This window comes from Octopus bimaculoides, chromosome 7 (assembly GCF_046866305.1).
Source record: "Octopus bimaculoides isolate indiv1 chromosome 7, ASM4686630v1, whole genome shotgun sequence".
Classification (NCBI taxonomy): Eukaryota; Metazoa; Mollusca; class Cephalopoda; order Octopoda; family Octopodidae; genus Octopus; species Octopus bimaculoides.
Window position 1 is genome coordinate 97,533,489 of NC_142934.1, and position 21,766 is coordinate 97,555,254.

At 36.1% G+C, this 21,766-nt stretch overlaps 2 protein-coding genes across 5 annotated transcripts in view; one reads left to right on the forward strand and one right to left on the reverse strand.

Moving 5' to 3' along the window:
- Positions 1-4,212: 4,212 nt before the first annotated feature.
- Positions 4,213-7,066, reverse strand: LOC106868851 (endonuclease III-like protein 1). The gene has a single exon (XM_014914292.2). It carries the CDS (start codon positions 6,693-6,695, stop codon positions 5,493-5,495), a length of 1,203 nt encoding a protein of 400 aa, XP_014769778.1. The 5' UTR covers positions 6,696-7,066; the 3' UTR covers positions 4,213-5,492.
- Positions 7,067-13,977: 6,911 nt separating this feature from the next.
- The window catches only part of LOC106868844 (uncharacterized), a 64,709-nt gene continuing 56,920 nt past the window's right edge, over positions 13,978-21,766 (forward strand). For all 4 annotated transcript variants that reach the window (XM_014914280.3, XM_014914282.3, XM_014914281.3 and 1 more), the window contains exon 1: positions 13,978-14,215. In XM_014914280.3, coding sequence (XP_014769766.1) covers positions 14,070-14,215 — 146 coding nt within the window. In that variant the 5' untranslated portion in view covers positions 13,978-14,069. The remainder of the gene's footprint in view (positions 14,216-21,766) is intronic.

Here is a 21,766-nt window from a genome sequence, read left to right on the forward strand (position 1 = left end):
AATGTGAAGTTGGATGGTAAAGGTGAGCTAGAAATCAAGAATGAATATGTGTCTTGGGGAGAAAGAGTATGTGGATTTGCATGTTTGTAGGTACTGTGAGGGTTTATTTTCTGTCTTCTCTAACACCTATGTTTGAAGTCTATATGAATGTCAGAGAAGAGGGAAACTATCCAGCGGATTTAGTGCTTTTGTTTTTTGTAGCTATAGAAGGTACCAATGCTTTGTGACATCACAGTAATGGCAACCTTATCAAGAGAGAGCCTCATCCAAAAGCTAAAAGCCTCTATGTGCCAGGAAGTGGTATTAAACCAAGTGCTATGATGTACCTACACCACCAGTACCACCATCTTCTATATTCTCACAGAATGATCATAGCTGGGGTTATCATCATCATCATTGTTTAACATCCACTTTCTATACTTGCATGGGTTGGATGGTTTGACTGAGGACTGGCAAGCCAGAAGACTGCACTAAGCTCCAATCTGATCTGACAAGGTTTCTACAATGGATGCCCTTCCTAATGCCAACCACTCCGAGAGTGTAGTGGGTGCCTTTTATGTGCCACTGGCATGGGGGACAGTCAGACGGTACTAGCATCAACCATGCTTGAATGGTGCTTTCTAAGTGCCACCAGCACAGGAGCCAGTCAGGTGGCACTGGCATCGACCACATTCGTATGGTGCTTTTTATGTGCTACCGGCACAGGACCAGTCAGACAGCACTGACATCGACCATGCTCTAATGGTGCTTTTACATGCCAGTCAGGCAGTACTGGCATCAGCCATGACAATGATTTCACTTGACTCAACAGGTCTTCTCAACCACACTATATTGCTCAATGGTTGAAGGGAACTCTTAAATGGATCAGTTATGCGACACTGACATAGGCCACAGTTACGGTCTCACTTGGCTTGCCAGGTCTTCTCAAGCACAGCATATCTCCAAAGGTCTCGGTCACTTGTCATTGCCTCCGTGAGGAACAACGCTCAAAAGTCGTGCTTCACCACCTCATGCCAAGTCTTCCTGGATCTACCTCTTCCACAAGTACCCTCCACTGTTAGGGTGTGACACTTTTTCACACACCTGCCTCATTCATATGCAAGACATAACCATACCAGCGCAGTCGTCTCTCTTGCACATCACACCTGATGCTTCTTATATCCAACTTTTCTCTCAAGGCGCTTACACTTTTGTGTATGCCCACAGACATTACACATCCAGCAGATCATACTAGCTTCATTTCTTGCAAGCTTACGCATGTCCTCAGCAGTTACAGCCCATGTTTCACTGCCGTGTAGCATGGCAGTTTGCACACATGCATCATACAGTCTACCTTTCACTCTGAACAAATGAGCAAAAGGCCCTTTGTTACCAGCTGAGATAGGAGCTCTCTGAACTCTGCCCAGGTTATTCATATTCTAGCAGCTATGCTCTCAGAGCATCTACTGCTGCTACTGACTTGGTCACCTAGGTGACTGAAGCTATCAACCACTTCTAGTTTTTCTCCCTGGAATGTGACGGAAGCTGTTTTCTGCACATTTTCAGTGTTTATTGCCCTTGTGCATCTGCCACACACAAAATCTATCTTCCCAGTTAGCCTTCTTTTGATATTGCTGCACCCCTTATGTGTCCATAGCTTACACTGGGTACATCTTCTATTTTTATACCTTTTCTACAGATCGAGCAGGGCCATTTACCTGAAGGGATTTGTGATTTGTCTGCCTTCCAACTTACTAAGACTTTGGTTTTTGCTAGATTGACTCTAAGGCCCTTCAAATCTAGACCTTGCTTCCACACCTGAAACTTCTCTAGTTCTGATAGTGACTCAGCTATTAGAGCAAGGCCATCAGCATAGAGGAGCTCCCAGGGGCATCCTGTCTTGAATCCTTTTGTTACTGCCTGGAGGACTATGATGAATAAGAGGGAGCTGAAGACTGATACTTGGTGGACCCCTACCCCTACCTGGAATTCTTCATTATACTCGTTGCCGACCCTCAGCTGACAGCCTCCCTGTACATGGCTTGTACAGCTCTCACTAACCACTCATCTATCCCTAATTTCTGCATTGACCACCAGATAAGAGATCGGGGGACCCTATCAAAGGCTTTCTCCATGTCAACGAAAGCCAAGTACAGAGGTTTATCTTTGGCTAGGTATTTTTCCTGCAGCTGTCTTACCAGAAATATAGCATCAGTAGTGATTCTCCCTGGCACAAACCCAAACTGCCTCTTGTCTAAACTAACTCTCTCCCTAATTAGTTGGGCTATGACCCTCTCCATGACTTTCATTACCTGATCTAACAGCTTGATACCTCTGTAATTATTTATATCTAATGTGTTACCTTTAGCTTTATAGTAGTTGACTATGGTGCTGCTACACCAGTCATTGGGTATTGACTCCTTCATGTATCACTTGATTGACTATACGGGTGACTAGATTATAGCCTACACCACCAGATATTTTAAGCATCTCTGCGGTGATTCCTGGTAGGCCGGGGGCTTCCCCTGTCTTCATACTCTTAATTGCTTTATCTAACAAGCTACTGTCAATTCGGACAGCTGGTCCCTCTGTTGGGTTGACATTTGGCAGACTCTCTTTCTCTCATTCACTCTCTTCATTTAGCAACCTTTCATAGTGGCATTTCCAGATCTCTCTCTTTGCAGCCGCATTAAATGCAAGTGAGCCATCATCCATGTGGACACATTTCTTTCCTATGACATTACGATTCTGTCTCACACAGTCTTACAATACGAAACTTTTCAAGTCTTTGGTCCTCACGACACAGAACATTGGCAAATTTTTCCTTATCTGCTTCCCCTCTAAGTAAACCTGTCATTAGCTTCCCTTCTGGTGATCTGATACAGTTCCCTGCTACCACTGTTCTTTCACTCCTTCCATGCTTGTTTCTTTTCCCTAATGGCCTGTCAACTACATTGTCCCACCACCACGTTACCTTAGGTTAAGAGGGGACTTTGCACCATCCACAGTAGCCCTCAACAGGTTGTCCCATAGGAACCTCCAGTTGTCTTCTACATTATGTGATGCTATATCCTCTTCTTTTTTGTCAAAAGCTTCGAATATATGTCTCTAAATCTCTGTCCATTCTCAGGATCCTTAAGCTTCCAGGCCCTTCTTTCCCATGCTGGTCGTCTTCTGGGCATCCATTTAGCTCTGACCCTGAAGTCACTAACTACTGCATTCTTCACCTGGGAAGGTTTTTGCATTTATAAGTAGCCACCTTTCCTGTTTCCTGAAGTTAGTATTACAGACCATTAGATCATAGGGCAGGCGGTATAGGTGGTGGGGAGCAGGATGGGTGGACTGTATAAGGTGGTGGATTCACACCATGAAACAGCAAACATTCTGGCTACCAGTGTGAAAGAATAACAACAACAATAATATGAGATAGAATTGGACATTTGCATTCTTAACTAGAGCTATAACCAACAGTTGAACAAGGAGTGAATAACAATAATAAATGTGCATGAAAGAGAGGGAGAAGGGAGAAAGAGAGAGAATTGGATTGAATATAGGGATCTTAAGTTTTCTCTAACATAAGGCATGGAAGACAAAACTGTGGGTACATAGATAGATAATGAAATAATAAAGTAGTTATAATTTGCACAGTAAAAAGAGGTTTTTAGATGTGTGCGAGGCTGGAAACGAAGTTGATTTATCTGAACATCTTCTTTGACTTCTACTTCGTGTGGCAAGATATTAAAATATGAGGTAGGGGAATCTGAATGGAACTAGTTTATATAAGGTGGGGGAGCGTAGGAAATGTCATGTTGGGAGAATTAAATGGTTAACAGAACTGAGAGAGAGAAACCAGAAGCTGGTTGAAGACAAAACATGAGGAGATGGAATTTTCGGGATTTAGAGTAACATAACTGAACGATTGGATTTAACTTGCCATCATAACAAACCGTGAAACAGCAAATGCTCTGGCTGCCGGTGTGAAAGAATAATAACAAGATAGAATTGGACATTTGCATTCTTGGTACCTTTGATTAATTAGAGATGACATAAAGTTAACCAATAACTCTTCTCACTTAACTGGCTGACCATAAAGCTTCCACACCTACTTCTTGGTTGAGTGCCTAGCAGCATGGAAGGGCAACTAGCTGTAAAATAACAATGGCTCCAATAAATAAACAATCTCTTCCATGCAGTAAAAATACAATAAAAATAAAAATATAAGTTTTTACCAAATTTTACATAAAAAATATTTTATTTCCTTATTAATTTTCACTAAGATGGGAAGTAAACAATTTATTTGAAAATGGTCACATAAATAGATGGCCATGACAATAAAATAAGACCAGTTTATTTGATGAAATTAAATGAATACAAGATGGTAATGTTAATGGTTATGATGCAGTAATGTTAATAAAAGTCTCATATACTTGTATACACACACACACACTCTCAGAATCATTTCTTTTCCATACTGTTCTACACATCAATCCGTCCATGGACTGTTCCAGTAGCATATTAGCTTTTCTATGACATATTAATGGAGTTTGAGATGAACTGAATCTCATGCTAGGACTATAATTGCGAATATTTTACATCGCTGTACGTGATTACCTGAAGCCAAGCAAGCACAACAATGTTAATTATCACTGGTAATATTTCCCTAGGATATGCAACCTACTCCTGTATTAAAATATGCAAATTTAAGTGTTCTGCCCAAATATACAATGAAATTCCTGCAATAGATTTAAACTTGGACTTATGAGCTGCTTAACCACGATCTGCTAATTTACTTTTCATTTTGCACATATGCAAGTCTATTGATATTCTTTTAACTAGATACTATGAGAAATAAAATAATTTTTGTATTCTACACAAAATATGGGTATATTCTGCTACACACATATGTAATGTGATTATATGTACAAAAATATGTTATAACATATACATGTAAATAGAAATAGCTCAATATAGATGTGTATAACAGTACATAAGTGCCAGAATGTGTGAGAGAGGAGGAGAGAGACTGAAAGGCACTTTCTTAAATGATGGTTCATTTTTATGAAAGTATAAATGATTTTCCATTGTAGTTTGAACAATTGCATTTTAAAAAAATCTTCTCGTGTCTTGAAATACAAAACATTACCAGTAACGTTCGAATTAGGTGTTCTTTCACAATACCCTAGCATTTATATCTAATTTTCGTTTGGTCGATGAAACGAGACCGTGCAAAATAGAAATAAAATTCTATACTTGGATATTTTGATAAAGCGATGAGAAAAAAACCTAACTGATGAACATTTTACTATAAATCAGAATACAATGGCGCTTTAATTGTGAAAACTCAATTGACAAACTAAAATATGCATAACAACAGACAAACATGTTAATTTAGTTTTTGCTCAGTATAAGACTGTTGTTTGAATGGCTTTTATATCAATATGTATACATTAATTCGTTAATATTGTTTGAATTCCTACAATGAAAATATCATTATGCCAACACACAGTTATTACTCATGTTTTTTTCTTCGTTATCTTCATAGCTTTCACGTTCTTGCGACCAGTTGGACAGAGTTCCTTGTTAAGACACGTAACACAAGCTGGGTTGACGGGTCTGCAGAGTTGTTGGCCAAAACCGACCAACAAATGGTTCACTTCATTCCAATATTCGCGAGGCAGCCAGTCTTCAAGAAATTTGCGAGTTTTTTCAGGTTCTTTTGTTTGTGTAGGAACCCATCCAAGTCTGTTAGAAATGCGGTGAACATGTGTGTCCACACCAATTCCTGTTAGTTTGTCCCACGCGCATTTCATAATCAGGTGAGCCATTTTGGGACCAATACCGGGTAACTGAAGCAAACCTTCGAGAGAGTGAGGAATATCACCATGATATTTCTCTTTCAGAATGCGTGTTGTTTTCTTTATATACTCGACCTTCCTCTTCCAAAAGCCAACAGGGTAAATAAGTTTGCCCAGTTTTTCATCCGTAGTTTCCAAGATGTTGTCGATGTTGCATCCATATTCTCTCAGTCGCATCATTGCTGCTGAGGTGACTTCGTCTTTAGTTTGACTGGACAGCATCAGTGATAACAGGACCTGGTATCGGAATATTTCAGGTGCTGAAGTACGATCTGATATCGTATCGCAACCCATACTATCTACTGGGGCGTCTTGATGTTTACGCATCTCTCGAATGTTATTGAGAACTAATGACCACCCTTCGGGTTCCCATTTGGTTCTTTTATTTTCCTGTTCCAGATCAGTTTGCTCGTGTTTTTTCGTTGTAAAATACGGCGATACAGTTTCAACATCTGTATTGTTATTTTCAAACTCATCATTCTTTTCGTATTTAATCGTTATTTTCGATCTTTGCTTTCTAACTCGGGTAGTATTTTTGTCAGAAAGTCCTTGTTGATTAGCTGTGTCGCTTCTGTAAGTTTCGTTTCTTCCAACTGCTTCATTACTATTTTCAAGGAGTTTTGTATACTGGGTGTCTTCTGTTTTGATGTCACTAGCACTAGCAACACGTGGTGACATTTTACTTTCGACTTTTAAATGGTTATAATTATTAGACTTTCTACTCAGAGATCGTGTATGGCGTCGATTTCCGTTAAGAACCTGATGATTTTTCGAAGCAGGAAGCATTTTTAGTAGGTGTAAATAACAATTCAAACGAGCGACGGAAATATACCGCGAAATGTTTACGACATTCAGAGACATAAATAAAACAACAAAGGGTAGGTAACTCTCAAATGAACATCTAGCTGAGTTTCTTATTTCCCTTATTCAAACTTTCGCAGTTTTGCTGCATTTTTTAAAACTTCGTTTCGAATTTCATCATAAGAAAAATGAAAGTACATTTGATATCGATCTGTAGTGTTCAGCAAATGTTTCGAGGATTGTGATTTAGATAAAAGATAATATTCGTGGAGATTGACTTTGATTCAAATGTTATTAATGATACTTGGAAGCACAAGCGATAAAATAAATGGTGCTATGGCACAATGCTTCGACCTTTTTGTTTTTAGACGTTAAGGTGTAGTTTAAAAAATATTTGGCTGTTTCGCCTTCGTTCTATGTCCTGTTTCCATGGAGACAAAATGTCTCAATTTCTGGTGCGTCCGGCAATGGACGCTTCCGATTAACTAAAATTACGTAATTTTAAATGCTTGTAACTTCTTTATTATTAATATTTGGGGAAAAAAATCAACATGATATTCGTCATTACATTTTTTTAATAATATAGGGAAAATTTGAATAACTTCAGGTTATTCAAATTTGGGAGAAATTTCACGAAATCTGAAATTGTTATTCATTATTTAGTGTCATGTCATACTAAATTCATTTCAAGTTGTAATGCTTCACGTTCAGAAGCTTTATTCAACTAAATACCTTGAACTAGTGAGCTACCTTAAATAGTATATAAAATGTATGCAACACTATAACATTAGCATATCTATGACATTCTGACACCATTCGCTTCAAAACATTACAAGAAGAATCACAGCAACACTATTGCCGCCTTGAGAAATAAATCTAGCTTGTAATTCATCATTTCTTCTACCTCAATACTAAACTGCAGCTTCAGTTTTATAAGACATTGTTACTTGGGTCCATCAAAGACAATAAACTAAAAGTCCTTAGAAAGCAGGATTATCTAGTGACTCAAAAAGGCACTAATAATACCTTTACTTACTAAGTAAGCTTTGAAACCTATTTTAACACTTGTTACTATTTTTTCAGCTGTCCCAATTACTTCTGGATAATATGGGGGTGTTTATATGGGTTTACATTTATTATGAAGCCATATTCACAAATCATTATCATGAAATTTGCTGGCATTGTCAGGCACTAATGTTTCTGGAACACTATTTCTGCAAAATAACACTTCTTAATCCATTACCTACCAGTGATCTCATATGAGATCACTTAAAAATTACAAATTTCGTAATTATCTGTCAATATTTACACATATCTAACCTTTTCGCTATATCTGCTAGGTATATTTCTCTGATATTCAAATGAGGTTTGCTAATTTTCACCCAATATCTCGCTTATTTCTATTTAAAATTTTATTTTGATCATTCCAGCATGTTTCAAACACTGTTTTATGCTAGAAATCAAAGTTTCATTAAAAAAATTCCAGTTAATAGAATTATGGGAGCTAATGGGTTAATATCTGGTTAATTGGTTCTGGTTTTTTATTCTTAATTTTAGCATTAACAAACATTAAGAACAGTTGTTTTTGCTTTAAATGGGTACTGGGAGAGTCAATTTGCACATTACATTGCTTTTATTATGTTTTCACACACACACACAGTGATTATTCACATAAACGTCTCTTGTTACTTGACATGCTATAAAATAGTATCACCTAATTACTGAACCTCATTCCTTTTCCCTCATCATTAAGACATCAACCTGAGAGAATCATTAGCATGTCTGATAAAATGCCAAAAACATTTCTTCCGGTTTTTAACATTCTATGCTTAAGATTTGCCAAGGTCAACTTTGACTTTTATCCTTTCAGGGTCATTAAAATAAGTAACTGTTGAGCACTAGGATCAGTAATTGACAAGCCCCCTTCCCCTAAAATTGCTGGCTTTGTATCAAAATGTTAAACTATTATTATATTATGTCTTTCTGACAGTTTAAATAGATGTTACTTTTGTTTCTCTTGCATTTTGGATAACTCCCAGACTAAACTGTCACAAGACTGGACCCAAAATTATGTGGTTGCAAAGTGAGCTTCTTAATAACATGACCATGGTGAGCAAATATTGCTTCAAGAAATATTACATTAGTAACAGCTGATTTAATGAAAACAAGTTCATTAAAATTCCAAAACAGTTGTGTTGATAGTCATACTCAGCAAATGGTGATAAATAGGTAGACTTGAACTGAAATTCCTCAAAATTCTGCTTTTTCAACATGGGCAAAAAAATTTCAGTGAAAGGGATTTATGAAATTGCAGTTATGTATCAAGATAAAGCATTTAAATTACATTAAATATACATCTGAAAGAAGGAATCCAACCAAAATTCTGCAAAATTCTGATGTGAATTCAGTGCTAGAATGAAAAGAGATCAAGTTGGTCTGTAACTTAATTTCCAGTTTTCACTTAGAATTTTGCAGGTGGACTGCATTCATTACCAGGAACTGTAGTCACAATCTTGAGTCCTACACTGTGCATGATCAAAATGGAGCACAACATGTGGAAGCAACATTGGGTTCAACTTAAAGCTTATACCATAAAACCAATGATCTATCCTGAGGTCTAGGTGGATAGATCATTGGTTTTATGATATAAGCTTTAGTTTCTGGGGGTGCTTCAAAATATTTTGGGAGGGCACTAAATTGTAAAAATGCTAAAGTAGAGTAAATCTGAGGGTGCACCATTGAATTGCGAGTGGGGGGGGGCAGAAGACAAAAGGTGTTCTTCTGTCAGGATAATACTCACCCACATACAGCGAAGATGACATTTCAAAGGCAGGAGCAGTTTGAATGGGAAACGATGCCCCACTCATTATATTCACGTGATATTGTCCCATCTGATTATCATTTATTCTACAGTCTTCAAAATCATTTGGATGGGGAAAAAAATGAATTCTGTAGATGAGGTCAGAACAGAACTGGAGGAGTATTTTTCATCACAGACAAGTGAATTTTGGAAGAGGATCATTGCAAGTCTAACAGAAAGATGGAAGAGCATTGTAGAAAATGAAGGAGAGTAAATTTTAGATTAGAAAAGAACTTTGTTTATCTTAATTTTGAAAAATAAAGAAGTGTAAAAAAAACTGCATTATCTATGGGATGACCCAATATATGTTCTCTAACCAGCAAATTCACTGTTAAGAATTATTTTCTGCAGAATGATTTCCGGTATTTTGGCATGCCAAAACAAAGACTTTTGAAATATAACCCTAAATGTAATTGGTAGAACTATATACATGTTCAATCTCATGTGGACATCTCGTGTATAGTTCTGCAAATTATATTGCTATGACGATCACTGATGAATTGTGGACATTTATGTAAGTGGTAACAATGAAACTGTAATTAATTCTTATATTTTGTATCTTTTCATTTGTCTTGCTCGCTTACGTTCTGGCATTTACTGAATTTTCTTCCCAACAATCTTTTCTTAGTGGTCTTCTTCTAGTATAATGGACGTCCACTTAGTGGTCATCCCTCTTACATGTATGTAATATATTTTTTCTGAATCTTCAGATTTTTCAGTATGCTAGGCCACTGGTTTTAAATTGATATTAATCAAATTAATATTCAATTTTTCACCCTTATTATTTAAATTTATAATATATCATCATCATCATCATCATCATCGTTTAACGTCTGCTTTCCATGCTAGCATGGGTTGGACGATTTGACTGAGGACTGGTGGACTAGGAGGCGACACCAGGCTCCAATCTGATTTGGCAGAGTTTCTACAGCTGGATGCCCTTCCTAACGCCAACCACTCCGAGAGTGTAGTGGGTGCTTTTACGTGCCACCGGCATGAAGGCCAGTCAGGCGGTACTGGCGACGACCACGCTCGAAATGGTGTATTTTACGTGTCAACTGCCAGTCCATCGGCACTGGCAATGATCTCGCTTGAAAGTCTTTTCATGTGCCACTGGCACAAGTGCCAGGAAGGCGACATTGGTAATGATCATGCTCGTGCTATTTACGTGCCACCGGCACGGAAGCCAGACAGCTGCTCTGGCAACGATTGCGCTCGGACGGTATATATATATATAAATAAATTCAAAAAAGGATAAAACTCTTTTACAAGAATTTTATCAAGAAGCCAGTGTGTAAAAAAATTCATAAGGGAAATTTTTATTCCCAAGAATATAATTATTCGTTTATATTTATATAAAGGGCATTATTACAAAAAAATAATAACGCCACACAGTGGACTTCTCAAAATAACCACATTTAGCACCCAATGCGGTCGATACACAATTAAGTTTATTTTAAAAGAAAGTTGGTCATCTTCTGTTGGTTGTTTTTTCCTCGCATTGGGTGCTAAATGTGGTTATTTTGAGAAGTCCACTGTGTGGCGTTATTATTTTTCTGTAATAATGCCCTTTATATAAATATATATATATATATATATATATATATATATATATATATGGCAAGAAATAATTTTTGTTTCTTTTTATGGAAACAAAAAAAGATATATAGGACTGCAAAAAAGAAGTCCTTCAATGAAATTGAGACAGAGACAAAAAATTCATTGATTAGAGAACAAACATCAAATTCGAGCCAACAACTTTATATAATCCCACACTTCTATACATTTCATCGTATACAAATAATACCCTGGTCTTAAACATATAAAAGGAATATATATATAAGCACCTTCTGTGCTTATATATGTATTTCTTTTATATGTTGAATGCCATGGTATTCTTTGTATATGATGAAATGTATAGAAGCATGGAATTTTATGAAGTCATTGGCCCGAATTTGATGTTTGTTCTCTAATCAATGATCTTTATATATATATATATCTTTTATTTATCTAAGTCACTAGACTGTGACCTTGCTGGGGCACCATCTTTGAACAACTCGTTCCAGTTGAATGAATCAACCTCAATACTTATTTTGTTGTTAAGCCTGGTTGACTCTAAGGCCCTTCGATTCTAGTTCCTGCTTCTACACCTGAAACTTCTCCTCTAGTTCTGATAGTGACTCAGCAATTAGTGCAAGGTCGTCAGCATAGAGAAGCTCCCAGGGGCATCCTGTCTTGAATTCATCTGTTATCGCCTGGAGGACTATGATGAATAGGAGGGGGCTGAGGACAGAACCTTGGTGGACCCCTACCTCTATGCAGAATTCTTCACTGGTAATGGTAAGAAGGAAAAAAATTAATGTGATAGGGAAAAAAAATGTAATTTTTGGGGAACGGTGTCCTAAAATTAATCATAAACATGTTTCACATATAAGCAAACAAAATTTCGGGGTTGCTTAGTGTAATAGAAATGATTTTATTATTGTTATAGTATGGAGTTCTTTCAGCAGTAATTGTTTGTTATTCATCATTTAACGTATGTACACATTAAGAAGTCTCAAGACATTGCTGTTAATTTTCCTAGCAAATATAGCTGTTGTATTGTTTGATATTTTCCTTGTCTGTGTGACCACATTGTTGTTTCACTCATGCTTAGCCTGTATGCTTCACTTGAGTGAAGCATAACAATGTAGCCACACAGACAAGGCATGAAACACTTGTGATTCTGAGGTACCTCCTGATGATCTGGAAGGGTTTTTGACATTGTGGTGGTTTTTGTTACTTTTAGAACTTGCAATATCTCTAAGTAGCTCCTACAGTTTCTGTACAAGGCAAAACATCTCTAATGTTTATTTCACCTATACTCTCTCTCTCTCTCACACACACACACATTTTATATTGTTTTATTTCTTGAGTTTCATGTATATGCATGTTTGAATGAGTTTTGAGAGGTGAAACTTGAAGTCAACAGTTAACCTTTTTATTATTATCAAAAAAATTCTGCTGGTTTGTAACTTGCACTTTATTCTTGGGTACATGTGACACTGATTCCAAATTTATTACCAGTTTTGCTTGATTGTCATCAGCTTTGGAGATGTAGTACTGCATTAGTAATTGTAACTTAAAAATAAGCATGAAGCATATAAAATCATCAGTCACTCAATTCATGAGACATTGTTTTGTATAGGACTTTCTAGATTGAAATATACCCATGACAGTCTTATTGAAGATTCCAGTTGTAATTTATCGTTGAGTGCATTCCATCTTCTCTTCATTGTGTTAATATTCTGATGAAACCTTTATCTTCCCATACATTATCAAGTTTTACTGGAAAGTGTTCTAAGTGACAATAGAGATAATGGGCTTTGATACTTGTTACAGCTAAGTTTATTAAAATCAAAAAGCATGTCTTCTCCCCATTTAGAATCTGCCTAATGGTTGCCAAGAAAGTTTAAAATAAATAGAACAAACCAGGACCATGCATGACTCATTGATACCTACTGAATCTGAAATTAGAATTTATGAGCCCTTTTACTTTTCCAGGGATGGTTGTGGTGGACATAAAAGATCTTTGCCTTACAGTAAACGTTGTCAAAGCTGATACTTCTTAGTTCAATAGCTTGACTGTAAGCTTTTGTGAGGGAATAAACTGAATTAATAATTGTGATCAGCCAACCCATGCCAACATAGAAAGCAAACATAAAACGATGTTGATGTAGTTATCTTAATAGTATGTCATATATCAATAGCAATGATATTATTATGTTAGTATCAAAATAACTGATATTTATTAGAGATGATAAAACAAAACTAATGTGTCTCAACTACATCCCAAGAATGTCTTACTTCTAATGGATCAAAATGCAAGGTGCAGCTGAGGTTCCTAATCTCAGTGCACAAATGGATGCATCAGCATATAGGAGTCTGCAGTTAATTCTCAAGCTAGAGAGGATGTAGCCGAAATATTTGGAACCAGAACGCCTTAATATACTAAAGAATAGGTATAACTTCCAAGACACTCAAATGTGTCATTGAAATCAGGTAGATAGGCTATTCTTAAAAATGAGAATATATTACAGAACAAAAAAAAATTAACGTGATAAGAAAAAAAAATGTAATTTTTGGGAAACAGTGTCCTAAAATTAATCATAAACATGTTTCACATATAAGCAAACAAAATTTCGGTTGCTCAATGTAACAGAACTGATTTTATCATTGCTATAGTACGGAGTTCTTTCAGCAGTAAATGTTTGCTATTCATCATTTCACGTACGCACACATGAATTTGAGTAAATAAAATAACAAATTTAAGATATGGTCTAATAATTTTCCTTTTCTATTTTGGGGGAAAGAATGTCAAAGACTAAGACTTAAGGCGAGATTAGATATAAAATAGCACTTGAATAGATTAATAAGAGTTAATAAAAGGAAAGAATGTTAATTAAAATAAAGAATCACAATGTAATTAGCCACCGTTAAACTGGAGAGTTTCACTGCTAAGCCTACCACTAGTTATCTTCCCTTGGCTTGTCCACCACCATTTCTTCAGCTCACTATAATATCGCTCTAACTTCATGACGATGGTAAATCGTGCAGTTCTTGACCGCATTAGAGGTGGTTACAGAATTTTTGTCGGTGATCTAGGCAGTCGAATTGGCAAGAATGAATTAGAGAGGCAATTCAAGTCGTTTGGACCCATAACCGATATATGGGTTGCCAGGTAAGATTTAAATAAAAAACCATTTTTTTTCGACCCCAACCAAGATTCTTTCCCCCCATCTTTTATCTCTTCTTAATGTCTTCCTCCAATTCTACTAAAGCTATCTTTTAATTCTTTTGCTGGACTCTTTCCCCTAATGTTTCTATATTTCACTTTTGTGGCTGATTCTCTCTTTTTTTGTCTTATTATTAATACTAAACATCGTTAACTCTATTTTGGGGGTTTCTCTTTAATTCCCTTGTTTTACACAGAGCCGATTCTCTTCCCCGAACTATCTTATATATATATATATATATATATATACATGCAAACATTTGTATGTATATATATATATATATATGTACATGCAAACATTTGTATATATATGTATATACATACATGCAAACGTTTGTATATATATATATATATATATATATATATACACACATGCGTGCAAACGTTTGTATATATATATATATATATCTGTTTCATACTTATACAATTTTTGCCCTCCCCCTCTTTGTATATCTATGTCTCTATTTCTTTTCTTTACATTAATCTCTATTTTTCCATTCCTCGATGTCATTTACATGTTTATTACTGCGCGATTTCATCTCATGATGAAACAGAGTTTCTCTGTAATTTCTAGCATCTCGGAGCAGGTAAAAAAATACGCACATATAAATGCGTGCGTATTTATGTGTAAATATTTTATTTCCGCTGATGTTTAAAAATAAAATATAGAGAATTTCATGGTGGAGAAAGTCAAACAAGGGAATAATTTACATTTTTTTTTAACATGACGAAAGGTTTCCAATAGAAACCTAAACTACCCGCCTCTCCTGTTGTTATATATATATATATATATATATATATATATATATATATATATATATATAGCGCGAGCGCGTATAAATATATATGTGTGTGTGTGTGTGTGTATGTTGTAATATTGTAAAGCTAATGAGAAAAATGTTTGTTTTTTTGTGTGTGTGATTTGAAGAAAGATATAATAAAATGGTAATAGAGAGAGAAAATGCTCCATAATCAGATTTATTTACTTATCGTGTTCCTGGAAACTACGAGACAAACTGAGAGTGAAAAATGTCAATTTTCAACATTTTATCTTGAGATTGGCGGTGTCTGTGTGCATGTATTATATGAAATTGACGGCTAAGATTTCAATAAAAGAGGAGTGAGTGGGTGGTTTTTAGTCCCTTTTTCATTTAAACTGGCACTTTAAAATATTTAATATATAGGTGTTTGTAGGAATGTATATATATCTAGAATTGCATATATGTTGTGTTAATGTCTATTACGGTGATCTCTTTTGCCCGTCTGTTTCATAACTGATGTTACGAGACGGAAGCTTGAAAAAAAAAAAAGGTAAACCACCCATTTCATGGCTGCAATCGTCATTTTTTTCCCTCCTCAAACGCGTCGGAAGTGGAGACACCATTTCAGTATGCATGAAAAGAATTAGTATTCCACAAAACCTTCTTACTTCTGTTTTTTTCATTTTGAGTTTTATATAATAAACCTGATATGGTTAATGTTATATATGCGTACACGCACTGAGTGTGTTTTTCTAAAAAATTATTTAAATGGCCTTGTTAACATTATCCTCTGTACTTTTGGAAAAAAAATCTAGCTGTGTTTTTTAATTATCATTTCTTGTGGAAAATGTTTTGGTAAATTTTTATCAAGTGCTAAGGATTACGCACCTTTTGTTAACCCCTCCTCGCAAAAAAACAAGAAGCTTGACCTTCTAAAAATAGCAACCTAAATTCCCCTCTGTTGACTTTTATATAAAAAATACGGGTTTTCATTAGCTAACGTAGTTCTAGATATAATAGCAAAAACTATAGTCGCGACTGGAAAGTCTTTCATCATCAGTTTGCTCAGTGAGGATAAATAAACATTAGAAGTAAAAGTAGCGGTGTAGGAGACACCCAGTTTTATGGAAATAATGTTGATGGTAATCTATTTTTGTCTATCAACTACACCATACGTACCCTTCAGTTTAGCATGCTGCCCTTATTGATATGTGTGGGTGTGTATTTGGAATAGTTTTAATAGGACGGGTTGTACTGATAGCATCATTGTATCTATTCTATATCTCGTTCCTTTCTACTGGCATTTGTTTTTTTTTTTTACTTCTATCTACATCTATCGACCGTTATTATCCATTTTATCGCTCGTATAAATGTGAAGGATCGGTGTCTTTCTCTGACGATTCACTGTTTAAGTATCCATTTTGTAGTTTCTATTTCTAGAGAAATACAATTGTACGTGGTCTTCTTTACAGCAAAGGTACACTCCTGTACTGTTCATGTACAAACGTTTGTCGGTTAAAATGCAAGACGTCTAGATATGACCTAGAGAATGAGGTTCAGCTAGAAGTTTTCATTAAATAGTGTTACCTCTGTTTCTGTAGCCACGATTTTGTATGTGCTGTTAGTTATGCGTGTATGTTATTGATTGTGTTTGCCTGACTACATATCAGAGTGTGCGGGCGACACTTATGCGTGCGTGCGCACTTTGTGAGTATGCGGAAGTGTCTGACTAGACCTGAATTGTGTAAATGCGCGAATATAGCTAACGTGTATATCTGTGAATGACCCTAACTATATATAATTGTAGTCTCACGTATTCCAAAATAAAGTATATGGTCATCTTGGCAATCGGAAATAATATTTTGGTCATCACGCTGCCAACCTTTGTGTCTGTTTCTTACCTAGTTTTTGAACTATTGTTGATGTAATTGTACGATCTCCTTAGATTTAGGAATTTAATCATCTAGTTCCCTTTAGATGGTAGACCGTTGAAAGAGATTTGACTGCAACATAGGACATGTCAAATGGCTAAATGGAAGTTTCCTTGTTGCCAAGTTATCTATTTTCTTTGTTTAAACCTCCTCTCGGTACTACTAAAGCAGCGCGGACCCGAACGCGCAGTCGCGCGTCCGCGCTAGCTAGTCGTGAGTGGTCGATCCTAACCCTAACCCGAAACACGTATTCATTTGCACACGCGGGTTAGGGTTAGGATCGACCACTGAAGACTAGCTAGCGCGGACGCGCGACTGCGCGTTCGGGTCCGCGCTGCTTTAGTAGTACCCCTCCTCTCTTACCAAGACGAAGATGAGCAAAGTTTTTTTTTTTTTCATTTTATTTTCAAAAGTCTTTGTGGAGCGCTTATGTCCGAAACGTTAACGTTTCTATATATCTAATCTTTAACCATTCATTGTGTTCGTGTTACTTTTCACGCTTATTAAACAATTCTTATAGAATATTTACATAAATAGGAGGGTCACAGTGGAAGGCTACTCTGGGCTAACTTGTTACCTTTGTGCTTAAAATCCCTTTGTTACCATATTTCTTATGGAATACGAAGAAAATAAGACCTTGAAGTAGTTTAATAAAATAACTGACTTTTCCTGTTATTAAGCTGATGTGTGGAACATAGCAAAACAGTTTTTGTGCTGGAGGTTTTAATTTTTTAACATACTACTTGAAATTTAGCAGTTTTATGTTATAGATATGGAGCAGTCTCAGCTCTGGTTGATTATGAAGACTAGTTAAAATGTTAGCTATACCCACTGCATCTTACTGCCATATTAGTCTTCTTCCTCTTCTCTAAAGTGAGAGTATGTGGGAGAGCTGTGAAGGTTGTGAATACTAACCTTAGACCATGGACTAGTAGATAGATGGGTGGTTAAGAGGTTCTTTATGCAGCTACTCTGTTTCCAGTTGATTGCACTGCATGGCACCTAGAGCGATTGTTTTCTGCCATAGCTTCAGACTGAGCTTCTGAATGAAATTTGGCAGTGAAAACTGTAGAAACTTCTTGTTTCTATTTTGGGTGGCAAACTTATGCCTTGGCCTGGTTTGTAATCACCACCTGGTACTTGAGTGCTTGTAGCATTGTCCATTCTATTGCAAGCATTCAGGGTAGAAATCCAATCTGAGAATGCCTTCTTTCCTACCAACGTTAGATGCCCTGAAAAGTGTCGTGTTATGGATACTACCTTTCCTCCACCGACTTGTTTAGTGGGTGGGGGTTAACACTCTAAAAAAAATCCATTTATCACTTGAAAAAAATTTACAACTAGCTTCTTCAAATATAATTTTGTTTGCAAAATAAATGGGATCTGTGACACTTGAAATTCAGTGATTAATTCTCTGTCATGCTACCCTGATGTATACATGGTGATTTTTATTCAAATCTGCAATTTAGTTATGTGCCTTTAGGCAGCTGAATGAAGTGTCTCTGTTTCTTCAAATGGTTGTATGAAGCAGCAAAATTCACCAGAATTTGAATAATATGATGTTTTTTACTCTACAATTAAAGACCCCTAACTGCCTTAAGATATTTGTCTTGCACTGTCATTAATTCTTATAGATATAATTTCCGTACTATTGCATATGTATTTTTTCATATATAACAAATGATTGAGACTCACTAACAACATGCTGTATTAAAACCGAGCAAAATAGTCTATTTATCGAAATATCCCTTATAACATCAACTGAGAAGATTCGTCTGCACTGAGGGATTCACTATGACCATTTGTACAGTATCCCACCCATGAGGGATTGATGTCTCTATCATTTGTTATATATTCAACATACACTGAGGAATTCCTGCTGTAGATCCAGTGATAATTGTATTAATACCATGGATGACGTCAGGTAGCCATAGGCAGTGAATGTGCTTCGTCGGCTTACTACTAGGAACATATCCAACACTTAAATATTTACTTATTTTTTTCATATATACACACATGGTTTTACCTATTCTGTTGCTTTGTATATTTTTATCTTTACCAATGAAGGTACCCCTCTCCCTTGTTTTTACATTATTTAATATTTTTTGCCAGTCAATCAGCATTCACTGACATTTGAACATTTTCATTATATACCAACTTTCATATTCTGTTCTACATAACTGTCTGAAGATAAGCAACAAAAACATGGAATAATGATTTGTAAAGCTCTGCTTTCAATAAATTCTTTTCACCAATCTCTAAGTATATTTAACATATCATCTAGTTTTCAATTTCAGTGTTGCAAACTGTAGAAAGGTTGGTAGACTGCTATCATTCTGATAATTTGCCAAAATTTTAAACTCCCTGGGTTGTGTGTGTGTGTGCGTGTAGACCAGCATTACCATTTGGAAGGCATTCCTCATTCAAGTTCAAATGTTTAATATATTTTAAAAAACTGCTTTATGTAAATTTAGTGGTTATTTGTTACAGCCTATGCTTGTTTTTTAAGATGGTCTTTCTGCCACTGATACTATGGCTAATAATCTCTGAGGGACTTTGGTAGCTTTCAGCCAGTGGAGGCCCAGGCCATGCCTAACTTAATAGCACCACCCGGTGAAGTCTTTTAGTCATATATGGGGCACCATGGCCCACTCTAGTACAGAGTGGTCTGTTTGATTTAACACATTTGACACTGATAAATGCTGATGTCAGATATGCTGAAAAAAGACCTTTAGATCTTTAGCAGACAAATTACTTTCATGGAGTGATGATGAAAACAGCAATCTGACCACTTGACTACTTTTTTTTTTTTTTTCCATCTTTCATTTTTTTTGAGGATTCCTGTCATTGTAAAACTGATAAATTTTAAATTTTAATTTTAACAAAGGCAACATATGCATACATGCTCGACCAGTGTAATATAGCATTTTTATTTCAGCCATACCCTTTCACTAGGAATGAACTTTGAAACAAGAAGTTTGATAATGATGGTCTCACCTACTTTTTAACACATTAGTGCTGTAGGGTTGGTGTATATTAATTATATTACTCGAGCGAGATCATTGCCAGTGCCCCTGGACTGGCTCTTGTGCGGGTGGCACATAAAAGACACCATTTCGAGCGTGGCCGTTTTCGTGCGGGTGACACGTAAAAGCACCCACTACACTCTCTGAGTGGTTGGCGTTAGGAAGGGCATCCAGCTGTAGAAACTCTGCCAAATTAGATTGGAGCCTGGTGTAGCCATCCGGTTGCACCAGTCCTCAGTCAAATCGTCCAACCCATGCTAGCATGGAAAGCGGACGTTAAACGATGATGATGATGTATCATTATTGGGATTTCTTTGAAGTTTCTATCATACTGTCATTTATTGTATTTGCAAATCTTGGCTAGATCAGTGGGTTTTCAACAAGGTAGGAAAATATCTGGACATGGGCAAAATTATCTGTTTAATATTTGCAGTCTTTGCATTTTGAAATATAGTGTCTGCTACTCTGCTCGAAGTATTCATAAATTAAAAAGAAAGTGCTAGTCAGTTATAGAGCCAGATGCAATTACAAAAAAATAAATTGGTTTGAAATTACTTGCTGCTGTAAGTAAACTTTAGTTTGTTGTTTTGGTACTATAATCTTGTCAAAGTTCAAATGCTTGAATCAACTTCCACGGTCATTACCTATTGTATCAATCTCTTTGAGAAATAGACTTTTGACTGGTGGAAATGTTTGATTAAGGTAATCTGAATTTCACCACAGCTGTTTAATATTATCAGTATCACTTCATGTAATCAGATTGCTGTTTTCGTCATCACTACATGAAGTAATTTGTCTACTAATGATCTAAAGGTCTTTTTCAGCATATTTGACATCAACATCTATCAGTGTCAGATGTGTTAAATCAAACAGACCACTGTCATTTGAAAATCTCTATCTTTCTCTCCTTTCTTTCCTGGAGTATTTATTTCAGATTTATGGCTTGTAAGCTTTGTGTGTGTTTGAATTTTAGGTAGAGTACAGAATAGTATACTGGTAGTAATTATAATAAGGTTACAGCAGAAGAAATGAAAGTCATTGTTCCATAGTTTATTTATGTAGAGGTACAGAAAGTCTTCAAAGGAAATGAAATGGAATGAAATTTGAAGACTTCTGTATTAAGAAATTAAAGAAAAGTTTCTTGATTGGAACTTCGTCTTGTTTCACAGATTATTCAATAGGTTTTAAAATAATAACCTCCTGTAATCTATTACTTTCCTTGTACACCCCTTCCCTTTTAAAATTTTTTTAATTTCCTTTTTACACAGTTTCTCTATGCATCCCTTTCTGATGAAGGACTAACAGCTGAAATGTTAAGACATCAACCTAAATGTTAACCTAATTTCTTTTTTTTTGTGAAACTTTGTTCTGGTTATGTGATAAGTTTACTCCCCAACCACATGGTTCTGGGTTCAGTCCCACCATGTGTCATCTTAGGCAAGTTTCTTCTACTAAATCCCCAAGCTGACCAAAGCCTTATGAATGGATTTGATAGATGGAATCTGAAAGAAGCCTATCATAAGGACAAAATGAATACTACCAACCTTAGTAAGCTAATTTGGGCACTAAAAGATAGTAGCAAAGTATTTTCAATTGTTTGGGAAGTAATTAGTAAAGCAAAGCCTTAAAGAATAGGTGATAATAGATGTGACCTTTGTGTGGAAGAAATGCCCGGCCATCGGGAAATATTACCTTGCTTGGAAACCAGGCTCCAATCTGATTAGAAACTCTGCCAAATCAGATTGGAGCCTGGTGTAGCCACCTGGTTCACCAGTCCTC

Bases quoted from the DNA above. Each gene is read 5' to 3' on its own strand.
- LOC106868851 (XM_014914292.2), bottom strand. From the start codon at position 6,695: ATGTCTCTGAATGTCGTAAACATTTCGCGGTATATTTCCGTCGCTCGT.